Raw genomic sequence first — 16,151 nt, 5'->3', positions numbered from 1 at the left:
CACTGTGTGAATCATTTATGTGGTTTGCTCCATGCTCCAATGCTGTAATTAGGGGAACAGTTTTCTGGGGTTAGTAATTTCCCTACGGTGAAGGCTGCCGCAGCAGAAGCGCGGCTGCTTGCTGGCTCCGCGGCCAGGAGCCCTGCCCGTACCCCCTGAGCGGAGCGAGGGGCCTCCGCCGCTGCTGAGCCATCGGCTGTGCTGGGGAAAGGAAAATCCTTATCAGAGGAAACCCAAAAAAGCCTCTTAATAGTTACGGCCAATATCATTAAGGGCTCTAAGGAGCCGTAATGCTGCGGATGGAGCAACAGCGAGATGGTGTTCATGGAAACTTCTTGGTCTGTTTTCCTCCGGCTGAATGGTCCCAGCTGGGGACTGGCTCACCCTGGGGGCAGTGTGGGTGCTTAGCCCAAAACCAGTGACGTGCCATGCCCTCCTCCTCCTCCTCCTCCTCCTCCTCCTCTCAGCTCCCCGGCTGAGCCCTGGGTACCCCCATCTCCTGGTGTTAATCGCTGCTGCTGCAAGGGGACTCACAAAGGGGCTGCAAATGTGGGGTTCGAGGGAATGGGACTGCACCGCACGTGGCACCTGGAGGGCCGTGCCACGAGGAAACGGGGCCACACGGGGATAAACCCCATTTTTGCACCCGGGCGAGCAGCCGCAGGCAGCGGCACCGTGGTCGGGCAGGAGGCTGCACGTTTGCCAAGTGCTTTGCTGTCTTGCCGTGAAGTGCACGAGAGCATCGCGAAGCCGCCAACCCGCACCATGGTTTTACACATGGCAGCGCTGGATGTCAGAAATGCAGGTCTATCGGCTCGCACCCCAGGCAGCTTGGGGGGCTGTCACTTCTCCTCCCTCCTTCCCAGGAGCAGGCAGAGGAGCAACTTGCTGCTCCCGGCTGTAGAAAGCACAGGGACCCTCCTTGTCCTGCTGTCCGTTAGGGAGCGAGAGGAGAACCCTCTCCCTCCAGACCCTGCAGAAGGGAAACCTGGAGTCAGTTGGGCAAAGCCGCAAACAACTGTTTGCAGTCGGAGGATTAAAATTGCAGATTGGTTGAAAAGCAGGGATGCAAAATACCTTCCAAGTGAGCACAAAGCTGGTGTAGTCCCGCCAACATGGCAAAACCCTCTGTGAGTCAGCATTTTAATCATTACCATCCCGAACAGATCCTACTTGTTAGAGCTGTCAAAGAACAATTACTGGGAATAAAGTGTTTCCCATGTATCAGTGAAGTTCATTGATTAAAGCCCATGCATACGGTTTGGAAATCTGCTGTGCATTTTCTATATGCATGCAGGTAATTTTGGGGTTTGTCTCTGGCTGTCTTGGGGGCATATTGATGTTTTTGGTTTTTTTCTTGTCTGAGAGAGCTTGTACAGCTAAAAAAATGTTGGCGTGTCTGCTATGTCAGTTCACACATGATATTCCTATCACACGCCAGAAGAATAACAGCGTCTCTGGGTGTGAAGCTCTGCCGCAAGCAGTCACTGCAGTTGGCAGGTTCACACAGCTATTTGCTTGGGCTATTAAAAATGTCCTTTCCAATTAAAGTCACAGGGATCTTAAAAGTCACCTGTAACGTTGGCACTCACAGTAAGCGTGCTGGGACAAGCCTTTCTGCACTGCTGCAGTTTTTCTTCTGCGTTTACAGCTCGGTCCTGGGAAGCAGGAGCCAGCGCTTCTGCGGGGTCATCCAGCCTGGCAAACTGATGGGACTGCAATGATCCCAGTTGTATCACCGCAGTTCTTCCCCGCTTTAGGCAAAAGCAGATTTTGGTCTTGCTGTGTTAATACATTTTGCACTTATAGAGCGCTTCATGCAATGTCCTTGCAGTAAAAGAGATTAAATATAGCTGTCTCTGCAGTTGGGTAAACTGAGGCACAGAGACAGGTGGTCTTGAGATCTCGGGGTAAATCAGTGGCAGAGCTGGACTGGGTGTAGCTGCTCGGAAGCTGATTTCGGTGCTTTGCTCTGTACATCACCAGGCGCGTGTGGGCGAAGCCCGGCTGGGTTCTGGAGGGCTGCAGGGCTGGGTGCTCCCCCATCACCCATGAGAAAAGCCCGCCGGTGGCAGCCTGTGTCTCCTCAGCTGTAGTCTCATCTGTGAAATGATGCCAAAGGAGTTTCTTTTCGGTTTTCTCGCTGCCTAGAAACTTGCTTTTGGTTTGCTGTTGGATGGGGAAAAAAAATATCTGAAAGGAAAATTCTGTTGAATTTAGCTGGTTATGCAGAAAATGAAGCATCAGTTGTTCTGGGCAGCCTGGGACCTCCAAGCGAGCCGTCGGCTGCCCAGCACGGTGGCACCGCGGGAGTTTGCATTGGCTCCACGTGCTGTTGCAGGGCAGGCGGTTTGGAAAGCGATGTGCTCAACGTCAGCTGGAGCCCCTTGGCTTTGCTGATAAAACGTTGATGCTTTGTTTCTTATTTTCTTGCTACGTGACCAAACAGCCAGTGCTTTGCATGAGACAGTCAAAATCCTAAAATATATTGGTATCTGCCCCAAGTCAAGAGACAGTAATACTGTGTACAGCCCCATGCACCCATAAAACCCTCTTCACAGCAGAATGTGGGGTTTAAGGGCAGGCAGACAGGACATAAATCGGTTTATATAAGTGCCACACACTCTGCCGGGTCCCACAGGCATGGGCTCTTGGCTTGTCGGGGCGGTGAGCCCCATGGCTGTGGACAACAGGAAAATAAAGCACAGACCACTTGCTAAATTGCCCCTGGCAGGTGACACATTCAGACCCCTAGCGTCAAATCCTGCGCTGCTGGCTTCATCACAATAAAAATCCACCTGGGTAATTAGAAAGCCACCCCCTCGCTGGCGAGGTGGAGGATGTTTTATGATGCTCTCCCACACCGCTCGCCCCGGGAAGCCACCCAAGCCCCCGCGGGTGATACCAGGTCCTTGGTCTGTACACAGCCAGCCGCTCAGCGAAGGGGACGTGTCCCTTTGCTTCAAAATACTCCATCACGGAGGACTGCAGCCGCAGGGCGATCCTGCTGCATGCTCAGCTCTACGCAGGAATTGTTGGGTTTTTTTAGTCGTCCCAACTTTCCCGTATCGGGGAAAATATGTCCCCGTTGCTCTGCCTGCTGCGCGGTCCCTCGTGGGCTGCTGCGGTTCCCAGCGGGAGCAAGCACCATCAGGACCCAAGCCCTGGACCCGGCAACGCTGGTGGGAGTTTTGCCTATATAACGAATATGTTTTGATTAATGAATGGTAATTGAGGATGGAGGTGAAACCGAAATCAGGTTTTTATGCCACACCTATCCCACGGGCTTAGTCCTCTTCATTTCTGTTTTGGCACATAGTTAGAAGCGGCTCGATGTTCACTGAAAACAAGGCTAAAACGTCCAACAGTGCTAGTTTAGGGTGTGCTTTCCTAGTGACAAAATCATCCCGAGAAGTTCCTGTCTCCTGCCTCCCCGTAGTACTTTGTCCCCTCTCAGTTGTACCAATGCAACCAGTTTTTCTGTCTTTTAATCCTGATTCCTAACAGAGCCTCATGTGCGGTGTGATGTGGCGAGGAGTGAATTTCATCAGAGAGGCCAGGAACGAGCAAGTCCAAGGTAAGCAGCTCTGCTACCGAAGGAAGCACATTCTGGAAAAGAATCCAGGACCCTCAGATGCCAAAACCCAGGAGGCTCCAGGTTGCACAGTCTGGGCTTTACGCCTTTTGGTTTCAGGAAGCAAAAAATTGGGGTTTGGAACCAAATTCTGACTTTTCCAGCCACATGCCAGCTGGGAACAAGGACGCTTCCCAGCAAGGGCTGTCAAGGTGATTCAGGGAGAGCGTAATGTCCCGATGGGGGTTGTAAAAACGGCCCCGGAGCATTGCGGAGCTCTCGGGCACGTGTGCACAGAACGTTGGGTTTGGGCTAGGAGAGAAAAGACGGAGCAAATGAGGGAGGAAAAACCTCTTTTTTCCACCAGCAAGAGGCAGAGCAAGGGACTCGGGGTAGATTTAATTTGCTGGGGGCCCACCGCGCGTCAGGAACGAGACTGGTGAGCATGGCCCTGCCATGGTGGGGGGGGACACGGGCTGGACGAGGGGTCAGAGCCCCTCCAGCCCGATCGACTGCTCCTCCGCTCTCGAGGGCCGCGGCTGGAGGGGGCTGTTCTCCCTGCGAGCAGCAGTGCCCGTTTCCCTGGCGTAAAGTCACTTGTTGAACCCCAGATTCCCAGGCGGTGCTGCCAGCCCTGGATCCCAGCGGCCGTCCCCCGGCACCGGGGTGTGGAGCCGAGCGGCTGGTCTGGCCGGGATGGGTGTTTGCTGGCGTGGGGCGAGCCAGGAAGGTTGCAAGCCCTGACCGAGTCGTCTCGGGGGGGCTGCGAGCGGTGGTGTGCCGAGGCACGGGCGAGCTGCACGCCTGCCGGAGCAGAAGCTCACACGAGCGTTCGAGACGGCAACCTCGGCCCAGGAGCCAAGCCGGGACGTTGCTCATGGGAAGAACAAGGCTGTTTCACTTGCAAGCAGATAAAGGGTATTTCTTCCCCTTCTTTCCCCCTGGTTTTGCACTGCGTGTTTGAAAGCTGTGTTCTTCCACTGTCTCCTCTCTCCAGTCACTCCCCGCTGCCCTCCTAAGCCTCTGTCTCCCTGTCCTCACCCCTTTCCAGACTCCCAAAAGCATCTCCCTTGCCCTCCCAGCATGGGGGCAACGAGCAGATGAGCCTGCAGAGTCAAATATCTCGATAAAAGCTCTGGCACAGCCCTCTGCCAAGGTGCAGGCACCAGCATCCCCCCTGCGCTGCGGAGGGAGGTCACATCTCCTGCCCCAAACTCTCCCGGCCCTTCCAGAGGAGGAAAACTTTTCCTTGCTGAGCATCTACACCTGGAAAAGGGTTGTTGTGGGGTTGCTGGTCCATCCTGTCTGACTTTCCTAAATCCCAGTGGCTACTCCATGCCTCTGTCTCCGCAGCATCCGAAAACGCTGCACAGCTACTTTTGGGCAATGACGTGTCCGAACTTGGTCCTGCCGTGTCTCGAGCTGCCCCAGAAAGCGGGGCAGAGTAAAACACCCCCGTTTAGATCAACCTTCAGGTCTCGGTGCCTCTCGAGAGGACTCGGCCACCCGGTCGGTCGGCCTCGGAGAGGCAGCTCCGTGACCTGATCAGCCTCACCTCACCTGCCTCCCTTAGGTGTGTCCTTCAAAGCCTTCCAGGGCTGTTTACACAGCAACATTATAAAGTAGGGACAAGTGCTTTGTTTTTCTCTCCTTCTTTAAAGGAAGTGTCATGCAAAACGGTGTTAGTGCAGCAGCTAGGTTACTGCCTGGGCATTCGGTCCTGGCAATGTGTCACCTCAGCAGATAAAAGCCTGTCCAGGAAGAGATTGGGCACTTGATACAGAGGAAAATTATCACCTCCTTCTTAATCATTCCCGGCCAAACTCAAGTTAAATTAACTGATTACAACCTGGCTCATGTGGTGCTTCCCAGCCTTTCCCAGCGTGGTTCCTCGCAATATCCCTTGGCGGCTGCGGCTGTGTCACCCCGCCTGTCCCCCATCCACTTTGTGTCATGGGGAACAGATTAAGCCCAAAGATCTTTATTTCTGAGCCGCAGCATATGTGTGTTAGTGCCGGCTGTGTCTGGCACACTGAATGTAGGAGGTTTTGAGACTTGCAGAAGAAAATGGTGATTTGAGCTACAAGTATTTTCTGAAAACTCATCTTTATTTCTTTGGACAGAGGTGATTCCGAGTGCAGAAAGCTGAGGCTTCCTCTGGGGGATCCTGGGCTGGATGGCAAATTTAAAAGTTCTTTGAGTCTTGCTGGGAAAAACAAAATGAGGAGAAAACCTGCTTCTGGCACCTGTTTTGCCCCACAAAGGCAGTGGGGAATCTGCGCTGCTCGGGGGCTCGTTCCCCCCCCGTGGTGCCCGCTGAGGCTCCGGCACTTTGCTCTTCTCCCCCCAAAGAAACTCTTCTTGCCTTGCCTGTCTTTTCGCAGGCATCAAGCTGCATATTTCCATTCCTTAATGGAGCAGGGCACTGATGTCATGTTCACATAGACGCTTTAATCAGTTTGTGGATGAAGGCAGTGCCATGCATTTATTAATCTTTGAGGTGGGAGGAGACATCTCCAGTGTTACCTGAGTTTAGAGTGAGGTGACAACTCGTGGTAAGGTCTCTGGTTTTACTAAACCAGTTTTAGGCCTTTACTGTTTGGTTTAAAGTTGACCCGATGGGAACATGTAAGGTGGGGATCTGGTTCACGGGTCCAGCTTGTCAGCATCCTCCAGGCACGGAAACCCATTAGGACCTTCCATGGGATGAATTTTTCCCAGTGACACCCTTTGAAAACAGACTTCCTTGATCGTATTCCCTCCCCAAATCCCAGATCAGCTCTGAAAACTTGAACTGTGGTAGTTTTGGAGGGAGCTTTGCCCAGCCCTGTGGAGGATGAAAACAGTACGTTTTGCATCCTTTAATTCAGAGAGGATGGAAACGGAGCAAAACTTACTGTGGTGGGATCAAACACAACGGTGCAGCGTAGCCTGAGTGGATGCAGTGGCCGGTGGGGATGCCCTGGATGATGTGTGTGTCCCCGGGATGATGTGTGTGTCCCCGGGATGATGTCCCCCGGGCAGTGTCCCAGGGCAGTGTCACCTGCAGGCTGGTGACAAGGCTCCCCCCTGTGGGATGTCCCCACACCGCACACCCATCCCAGCCCGTCCCAGTACCCACCAGTGTCTGGTGGCAGAGCAAGGCTGGGACGCTGCCAGTGCTCGGGCAGCCGGTGGACAGGTATGGATGGGACAGGTTTGCAAAGTCCCCTCCATCCGAGTAGCTCAAGTGGCAGCTGGGATAAAAGCCACCCAGTGATCCCGCCTGCCAGAACAACCTCCGATGATTTTTTTGATGCGCGTTGCTCAGGTTGGCTGGCCCTTCCCTGGGTTTTTCAAGCTGTATTGATTAAAAAAAAAAAAAAAAAATCTGTATTGTGGCTCTGTGGTTTGTTTGGCTGCGCTCAGAGCGACAAGGAGCAATATTTTAGCAAACTGTCCTTTCAGGGACACGAAAGCTTGTCTGCACGTAACTACTGGGAAATAATGGAGACCATATTCAGGGACTCTGCGTTGCGCTGGACTTCTGCTGCCTGTGTGAACGGGAGGGAGGGAGGTTGCCCAGGCACCTCTTGTGCACGAAGGCGATCGGTATCACCGCTCCCAGTCCTCACGTGGTGAAACCAAAGTGTGGTGAGATGACGAGACTTGCTCAAGGAGAGTGGCCCGGAGCACAGGTTTCCTAAATCCTGCCCGGTTCACCTCCCTGGCAGCCCACCTAGCTTAAATCCCCCACGGTGAGGGAGATCGTTAATCCCCACGGTGGCATCGTTAATATACATCAACTGCAGCGTAAGCTGGGTGCTGCCAGTCCTGAACGCCGGCAGGTCTGGCTGGAGGCAGCCGGTGCCTGCGGGGAAACCCGGCCCTGCTCCCATCGGTGTTTTGGTTCCTACTTGGCTTATGCAGGAGTTAGCAGTGCCCAGGGGGTTAATCTCAAGGATCAATAAATTGCCTTTCCAAGGGGTCCGAGTGTGGCATCGTCCCCCGAAGCAGGACCCCTCCCCAGGGACTCGGTGCACGCTGATGCAGGGACCGAAGCCACTGAATGGGTCTTGCCAGTTGGTGCATTTACCTGGGCGTTACAGAGAGAAATAGCATCCCTGCCATTTGAGCATGGCTCTGGGATTTATATTTTTTAGCCCGATCTGAATACTGAGTGCTATTTTAGGTTAAGCTCTTTTATTTCCACCTTGGCCGTGCACCGCTGAATGCTTCAGATGTAAAGTTTAGAAAAGCAGGTAAGTTAAAGCTTTATTAGCCCTTTGTAGAGCTAGAAAATAAATGAAGCCAGGGTCAGCGCCATGAGGAGCCAACACTCACGTCGAAGCAGCTCCCGTTTGAAATAGTCTTCAATTATCTATTGAACAGGTAGGCAGATTCCTGTGGCTGATACAGCCATGCTGGTGTCCTGACATTTCCAATTCCCTGGGTATTTGTGAAACGCATTAAAAGAGAAGTAAAAATAAATTGGAGCTCCAGCCGCGCACATTGCGCTTGGGATGTTAAAGCAGCGTGATAATAAAATGGTGCCAGAGGTCTGTTAAAACAGAGACGTGATGATTTTCAGCTGGGTGTGTTAGAAGACGCGATGCCAGTGTGGACCCAAGCAGGGCGGCACACCCCTGGGAGGGAGCACCGTGCCGTGCCGTGCCGTGCCGTGCTGTGCCGTGCCGCCCCAGGGCTGCCCTGTGGCAGGGGTATGTCTGGGCAGGACCATGTTTACCATATGGTCACGACAAATCCCCACTCGCTCATGCTGGGAGAAGTTTCCTCCAGGTTTTTCCCTGCTCTGAAGCCCTCAGTCGAGCAAACACCTCCCTTTTTTACATGACCGAGATGTGGGGAGTGCTGGGTGGGCAAGAGCAATTCTCCAGCGGCGCCCGCAGCCTTCCCGCGCCCAGGCTTATATCGTTTTAGCTGCCCCCGTCTTAATCTGGATTAACGCCACCGAAATCACTAGCGTTATTGGGGATGTCTGCCAATGTGGGAGAACTGCAGCTGGCACAAAAGTTTGTGTTTGACGCCTTCTCCCTCCAAACACCCTCGCTCCTTCCCACCCTTGCCGGTACCAGGTGAGGTCCGTGCCGGAGCCGATGCCTGGCAGTTGACAGCCAGAGTTGGGACGAAGCAGCGCCGTGGGCTTGGGTTACCCAGCTCCCACTGAAATAGGAGCCTGGACAGGACAGAAATAAAATGGTCCACGTCAGGAGGAGCAGTGGGGAGGCTGGAGCTATTATAAAGCCACTATGGAGATATTACAGCACTATTAGCTATTGCTAGTCCTGCTCCCTGGAGAGAAGGGTCCCAGGAGCAATTCGGCTGCCCTGGGGCATCCCTGCTGCCTCCATCCCCTGCCCTTGGGCTCAGGCCCAAAAGGGTATGCCTTCACCCAGGGCATCTCACGGCTGATTTCTTCATTGCTAAATGAAACGTGTGATATAGGAGCTGTACATGCGTTTCTTTAACACTTTGAGGTAGTGACTCAGGTGGTAGCAGGGATGGGGGGACCAGCCGTGGTCAGGTGTGACCTGGGGTATCTCCCATGATGAGACAGAAAAAGAAAAACCCAATTCTTCCCTCTGAGGAGGAGAATTATTTCCAACATCACGAGAAAACAAAGCAGACCAAGAGGGATTATTTTCCCCAAACAAGATGCTGTTTGAAAACACCCACTTGGAGTCACACATCATTTTTTTCCTCCCTGCTTTTTGCAACTTTGCCAAATCCAAAAATTTTGATACTGAGTTGGCTTCTAAATTCACGAGACCAGCTTAAAATTCCTGAGATTGTTGTTTTATTTTGAAAAATCTCATTCTTTTCGTTCAGTGCCTACTGCTGGAGCCCTAAAAGACCCCATTTTCACGTGTGTCTTTGACCACAGCGGCTAGAAACCCCCTTTTGCTCCCCCCTCCACCTCCTTTTTCCCTGAATCCCTGTCGATCGAATGAATTCTGGAGCCGGGCCTCAAAGCAAACACGAAGCATTGTGAGATTTGCAATTGATGGTAGGAGTTGTCAAGAGCTGTTGTCAGCACAGCGTACAAGATGTGCGTGAACCATCCCCAGCAACTGTTCCTTCCCAAGCCAGCTCTTCTGACAAGACAGAAAGCACACGGAGCCGCCTTTCCCGGCACAGATACCCGCCGCAGAAGATGAAACGAGAGCTTACCCTGCTGTCAGTTTGAGCGGCGTTGGGTTTGAGCTGGAGAAACACCCCCGCGCACGTACACACCTGCTCCCACACACTCTGGCTCAGCCCCAACCCTCCCCGCGCCGCGTTTCACATTCAAGGCTGAGCGGGTTTTGCTGCCGGGACACGTCTCGGTACCCAGGATCGGGTTGGGACGGCCAGAGCTTGCCGGGAACCCGCAGACCCGTGGGGTGGGAGCAGGTGGAGCGGCCGGGGCCGGCTGCCCGTGCTCCGGGAGGACACAGCGGCTTTGTTTGCCCGTGTGCGGTGTGGGAGGTTCCCCCAGCTTGGCACCAAGAAGGTTAGTGCTTTTTAAAAGACTATTGTTTTCACCCTGTGTTTTTGGAAAAAAACAAGGGGGGGAGCTGGGCAGAGGCGTGAGATCCACCCTGGCTTCTTCTGCCTGGAGTTTCTGCTGCCGTGGGCACCTCCCCGGCTGCCCTCCCGGCCCCCCGACCTCCTCCTTCCCACGCGGCCGCAGCTCAGATCCCTGATCCCGCTGAGCTTGTGCTCCTTCACGTCTCCCCCTTGTTTCTTTCCCTGTTCATCACGTAGCAGGAGAGGTCTCTGCTGCGTCAGGGGCACCACCACCAGCAGAGCAGAAACACACAAAGGTGTGTCCCCAAAGCCAAGACTTCTCCAGCCTTGGCCTTGCACGGGGATCTCAGCTTTCGTTGTGGTAAACCAGCCACCTGGCCAAAGCCGATTGCCCTCAGCGCTGCAGAGCTGGACCTAAAGATTTGCTATGAGATGCCTCGGGGCTAGTGACCCAAATAAGACAGAACCCCCAAACATATTTGGAAAAAAAACCCCACATGTGCTTTGGGTCTTGGTCTGTGGTATCTGAGCTGGGATCAGCAGGATTTCCAGGTGGTTTTAGCCAGGCTCCGACTGAGGTGCAACACACACGTGCCCTTTTCTTAGGAGCGCTGGGTTCAGGGTTTGTCCTCCCTGGCTTTCACTGTTATCAAATGCCTGCCTAACGAGATTTACTGGATCAAATAACTTCTGTATAATAACGGCAGGAATGCAGTTTTCCTCTGCTCAGCCAGGGCTTCCTGCGACTGTGCGGAGCAATTAGAGGTGACTCACAGGGGCAGGTGGACTTGGCCAGGATCCCGGGAGGGCTGGACCTGTCCCCGGGATGCAGGGCGCAAGGTTGGCTTCATGGCAATGCTGAGAAAGCCGGTGTCTATCTGCATATAGCGATTTTTTTGCAACTGGGTTAGTATGGAAGGTGTTTTTCCTTTGGAGGAGTTGCAAGGTAATGCCTCATTATGCAAGGGATCCAAACAGCTGAGGGCTGTTGCTAATTGGCAAAAATATTTAAGTTTCCCACCTAGAGCTGGTTGAGTTTGCTGATGGAGTTGTCTGCAGCTCAGCTGCTCACCAGCATGGAGACTGGGGAAGGATCCTAGCTCTGGAGTGGGTGGCTGTCGGTGAGCCTTAGCGCTGGAGGATGCTCTTTCAGGGAGGTGAAGGTCAGGAGCAGGTTAACACCCAGAAGGTGATTCTTAGGTGCGGGCAAAGTCTTTGGTTCGGCTTGTCTTGTAGCTCCCCTCCTTAGTATAATGAGCGGAATGATGAAAATTCACTGTCTCAGCCTTAAATGATGAGCGGCTTCCTGGTCTGCGTTGTCGCCAGCTTGCCCCACAGATAAGGGCTGTAATGCTCTTTGATTAAGATAACAGGGAGCCAGACCTGTCCTTGCTCTTGACAAATTCTAATCTCATGATCCATTTCCTGGGCTGAAGTGGTTTCACACAGCAGCAGAGAGGGATGCTTCTCAACTCAGGGTACTGTAACTACACATCTTTAAGTCTCTCTTAACTGCTAATGGTGAAAGAAACCATCTCCAAACCCTGCCACAAAGCCCTGTTCCACCTGGGACAGGTGGGTGAAGGGTGGGAAGATCTGGCCTTTAACCTTGAGGAGTTTTTCCCTGTGTGCAGCTGCTGTGTACTTTGCTGAAGCTCAACAGCTTTTGCAGTCAGACCCAGGGGTGGGGAACTTGGTTAAAGTGGTTCCTGTCTGTGTAGCCTTTTCAGTGGGGTGAGACGTGTGTACACAAGCACTGAGGCTTTGGGTTTATGGTGTCAGGCTTTAAATGCAAACAGCTAAATTAGGAGGAGGTTTCATGGGGGCAGTGAGCCCTGCAGCTGCACCAGGAGCAGCTCCAAGCCAAGTGCCTGGACAAATCTGGATCTCCAGAGCTGTAGAGTGCTCTCATCTCTTGCATTGCTCCTTAAAGCCATGCTGCTAATCCTTTGTGTCTGTGCAAACACAAGAGGAGAATATCTCTGTTGTTTTCTTGCTCTGGTCAGACCTTCCTTCCCTTCTTCCTGCAAAGTGCAGACTTGAGGTCACAGCCCAGACCTTGAGGTTCTGGGAGAACCTGGGGGCACAGATGCTGGCCACTGGCTCAGTTGTGCCAAAGAGGTTTTTTGTGATTTACAGTGTGTTGTGCTGAGCGAGTTGGCAGATGCTCTGAACTGGCAGAGAAGGAGGGAGATCGTCATGTGGAACAAAGTGCTGTCTCCTGGCAAGAACAAGGAGAAAGTCTAGTCTGCGAGCTTACCAGCTGAGTGCAATATGGTGCTTAAAAGTCATCCTGTGGAAAAGTAACGGGTAATCTGGTTGAACGGTATTAGCTGTATGCGTTTCCAGTAGGTGTTGCTGCTCTAAGTGCTGTCTCTGAGTGCCCTCTCCATGAAGGAACCGTCATCAAAGCAGATATTTAAATAATGTCAAAGGCTCTTTGACCCCAGTGCCATGCGGGGGTGAGGGGAGGGCATGAGTCACAAAGAAAATAGCACCGTTTTCCTTGTTGCTCAACCTCTCGCATTCTTCACCCTTTAAATAAAAATGAGTATTAATAAATACAGCAGACCCTAAAGAACCCCCTTAGAGTCAGGTTCCAAGGGGAATGAGGAGCTCAAAGGACAATGTGCAAAAAAACTTGGTCATGGAAAGAAAACAGCAGCAATGTCGAACTGATGAGTCGTCACTGAAACAGCAGTCTTGGCCCTTTGAATGCCATTGACGTTAAGGAAGTTCTAACTGAAATCACTAGTGCTGCATGCCGTGTGTTTTCCCTTGGTCTCTTGGCCACCTCTGTTTACTTTTCATTGCCACTGAAAGTCACCCGTTTTGTGGCTAAGCTGATATTGTTTAATTGCAGTTCTGATTATTCACATTAAATGTCAAGTGTCAAGCAACCCTTAAGTAAATGAGTGCTTTCTAAACACCACCGCAACCATTCGTTTCTGTTTTCTGAAGCCTGTAGCACAGTTTCTGCCTCTCTTTACACCGGTATAGACCTGGAGTAGCCTTGTGGAAGTACACAGAATTATTCCTATTTCTCAGCACAAGTAGGATCAAACCGAAGCTCCAGGGACAGCAGTTTATCTTCCCAGAGTAAGCACTTGTTTTTCTAATATGATTGCAAATTAATTCCAGACATAACGTGATACCATGTAATTGAGAGTCCCCTGAGCTGGTACCAGAGGCCATTTTTGCTGAGCCCTCTGTAGATCAGCAAGGATGTTATTGCACCAGTAATAGAGATTTAGGGAATCCTTGCTTGCTTTGAAGGTCTGTGTCCTGTGCTGCTGAAGGTTTCTTTCTCATCCCAGAAAATGAGTGCAATAATAGATTTTCCTTCCTTCTCCCACCTTTCTGCATTCCTATATTGCTTGATATTAGATGGCCCAAAGGCTATGTGTGCTGCAGTTGTCCCAGGGTTGATTGGATCTTGACAGGCTAAAGAGAGGAAAAAAGCTGTGGAGAGGGTGCTGCAGCCCTTCTCCCATCTGGGGTGCTAACTTGAGTGTTTCCTCGGGCCAGCCAACGATTTTTCATGGAATTTGTAAGCAGGTACTTGTCTCTGAGACCTCTAACCTACTGTTGAACAGGACTGAAGCAGGCCAGCAACTTCCCATCTTACTCATGCCTGCTGCCAAGCTGGGGGTTTAAAAGCTTAGGAGCTACTAGCATACAAAATTTGCCCCTCAGAGTTCCCCTGAAACACTCTTTTGAGTGACACAGGGAAAGGGAGTGAAGTCTCCAGGCTGCTGCGAGGGCAGTCAGGGGGTGCCTGGGGGGTCAGTGCAATCTGGGGCTCCAGGATTCTGCAGGATACAGGTGTACGTGCTGATGGAGAGGGGCTGTGTGCTGGCCAGGGGGACCTGTGGGGGCCTGGGGTAACTCTTCCTAACCTGGCTGTGCTCTTTAGATGCTGTGGCAATGTAAAGTGAGAAGGATGCTAGTAAAAGTTGCAGTGTAAACCCTATTTCTGCAAGGCTCGAAGACAGCTGATTGGAAGAAACCTGTTTATTGTGAGGTTTAGGAAAACAATTTTTATGCAAATTGCTTTTTTTAGGCAAGTAATGGGGTTGATACAGAACTTGGAATATGATGTTTTAAGAATACAAATACATAGTATCTTGTTCAACAAACACAAAACAAACTTCTTCCCCAGGGAACATTAAATGAGCAAATGTTTGCTAAAATAAATGGGAAAAAAACATGGGATGGGGGGGGGACAAAACAAAACAACCCAACTTGGAAGCCAAAACCCCACTGAAGAAGCAGTAGTCACATCTTCAATTTTATGCTCAGGCTGTACTTTCACTTTGCTTTTCCTGTTCGATAGCTGCCAGAAAAACAGAGGAAACAAAACCCATCATCAATAAACATTATAATGATTCTGCAGGATACAGATTTCTATGGTCATTCTTAAAGCCAGGGATGGTAAGTCCCCGCTTGCTTTCTTTGGCCACCCCTGCAATGCCAACCCATTCCCACGTCTGCATAGCTAGTAGGGTGCAATTCATGATATGCAAACCTTCTCTTGCATTTACAGCTTTAGCATTGGTAGGGATAATAAAACAAGGAAAAAACAAGTATCTTGTGTCAAGGGACAGTGTGTCTCCATGGCTATCAGTACTGACACATCCAAAGTGGTTAGTGATACTCTTCTGCATGAAACCACTCACAATGTCTGGTCCAAATGCAGAGAAATGCCATTTTCACACCCAAAGTGGAACGTGAATCACAACCCTCATCTGGCTGCCCGTGCACAGCACTTGGACAGAAGACCCTGCACAAGAAAAGCCCAGGGGTGCTTTGCTAAGGAAGATTGCCTGTTAGGCGAGGATGATGATGGGTTTCTCTTGCAGCCTTATTCCCAGAGGAGGTGCCTGGAGCTCTCCTGGCCAGGGCTGACAGTAGGTACCAGTGGGGGGCAGCAGCTTATCTGCCTGGTAACATGTTAAATCCAGAGCCCAGGCACCTTCTGGGGATTCTGCCTGGTCTGCCAGGAATATGCAAGTGTTCCTCTGCGTGTCTGTGTCTCCAGAGAGGCTGGTAACATGGTAATTACAAACAGTTTGATCCTGTTACCTGCAACCAGCAGAAAAACTGGTCTTGCTTTTAGCAGAAGCAAGAGCAATCCCATCAGAAAGGATTTTTCACACAAAATGCACCATCGGTTGTAACTACTTGTATCCTTGGAAGCCCGGCATAGAGTACAAGTCTTAGTATTATCCCCAGTTAAAGTCAGGGATGAGTTTGAGCCTGTAATCCTATGATTAGTATTCATTTTGCATATGAACTGCAATACAGATTGTATCCTTGCTACTTGTAGTTCAAATAGCCTCATAAGTACTTACTTTCTTTAGTGGGCAATGGATTTTTCTCTCTGGTTTCTGTCTTCTTCAGCTTGGTCTTGTCAAATGTTTCAATTTCTGCAAAATCTGGTTTGTCGGACATGATGGGTCCTGACAAAGAAAGGAAAAACACACCCGTGGCTTCATCAGCTAGTGCTCTGATATCAGCCATCTGCAAGCATTTTCTGCTTGAAAGAAAAAAATATGAAAATACCATAAAAATGTTTATTCAACCCCCCCCCCCCCAATCTAATACCTCAATCTGGGACCTCTCCCTGAGGCTTAGCTCTTTCAGAGCAAAAGAGGAAAGGCATAAATAGAATTTTATCTAGATTTCCCAGATGAAATTTCTAAGAATCATATTTTGCACATGGAAACAAGAATATCTCAGTAAAGAAAAGACAATGCATTAATTGCCAATAACCCACAGTGCCTCCTGACGTAAACCTCTATTTTAAGAAATGCTGCTAACCAGAAAGTCTACAATAAACCCCAAATCCAATATGAACAAAGAGCTTCAATTATGATTTTGTTTTAATTAATAGGATTTGTCTTTAATTCTGAGCACCCTATTCTGAGTGCATACATACCCCCGTATCTGGATGAGCTGCTGTGGACACTTGTGCTTAACAATAGAGGACCGGTTCACCCAGCCCTTTGTTTGCTCTCGCACTCAATATCCCAGTCGCAGGCTCAATGGGTTTGATTGTACTCTA

At 51.1% G+C, this 16,151-nt stretch overlaps 1 protein-coding gene across 1 annotated transcript; it reads right to left on the bottom strand.

Moving 5' to 3' along the window:
- Positions 1-14,293: 14,293 nt before the first annotated feature.
- Positions 14,294-15,607, bottom strand: LOC142044289 (thymosin beta-12-like). Its single transcript, XM_075056564.1, has 2 exons — positions 15,439-15,607; positions 14,294-14,420 (listed from the first exon to the last, which is right to left on the bottom strand). Exons 1-2 carry the CDS (start codon positions 15,605-15,607, stop codon positions 14,383-14,385), a joined length of 207 nt encoding a protein of 68 aa, XP_074912665.1. The 3' UTR covers positions 14,294-14,382.
- Positions 15,608-16,151: the final 544 nt, after the last annotated feature.

Source organism: Buteo buteo, chromosome 24 (genome assembly GCF_964188355.1).
Source record: "Buteo buteo chromosome 24, bButBut1.hap1.1, whole genome shotgun sequence".
Lineage (NCBI taxonomy): Eukaryota > Metazoa > Chordata > Aves > Accipitriformes > Accipitridae > Buteo > Buteo buteo.
The sequence above is the reverse complement of the archived record's forward strand: the minus strand, read 5'-3'. Positions and strand labels throughout refer to the sequence as shown.

What these genes read in the sequence shown, in the direction of transcription:
- LOC142044289 (XM_075056564.1), bottom strand. Translation starts at nt 15,607, where the DNA reads ATGGCTGATATCAGAGCACTAGCTGATGAAGCCACGGGTGTGTTTTTC. An exon ending in TCCATTGCCCACTAAAGAAA is followed by an intron (nt 14,421 to 15,438) that starts GTAAGTACTTAT and finishes TTTTTCTGGCAG; the next exon opens with CTATCGAACAGGAAAAGCAA.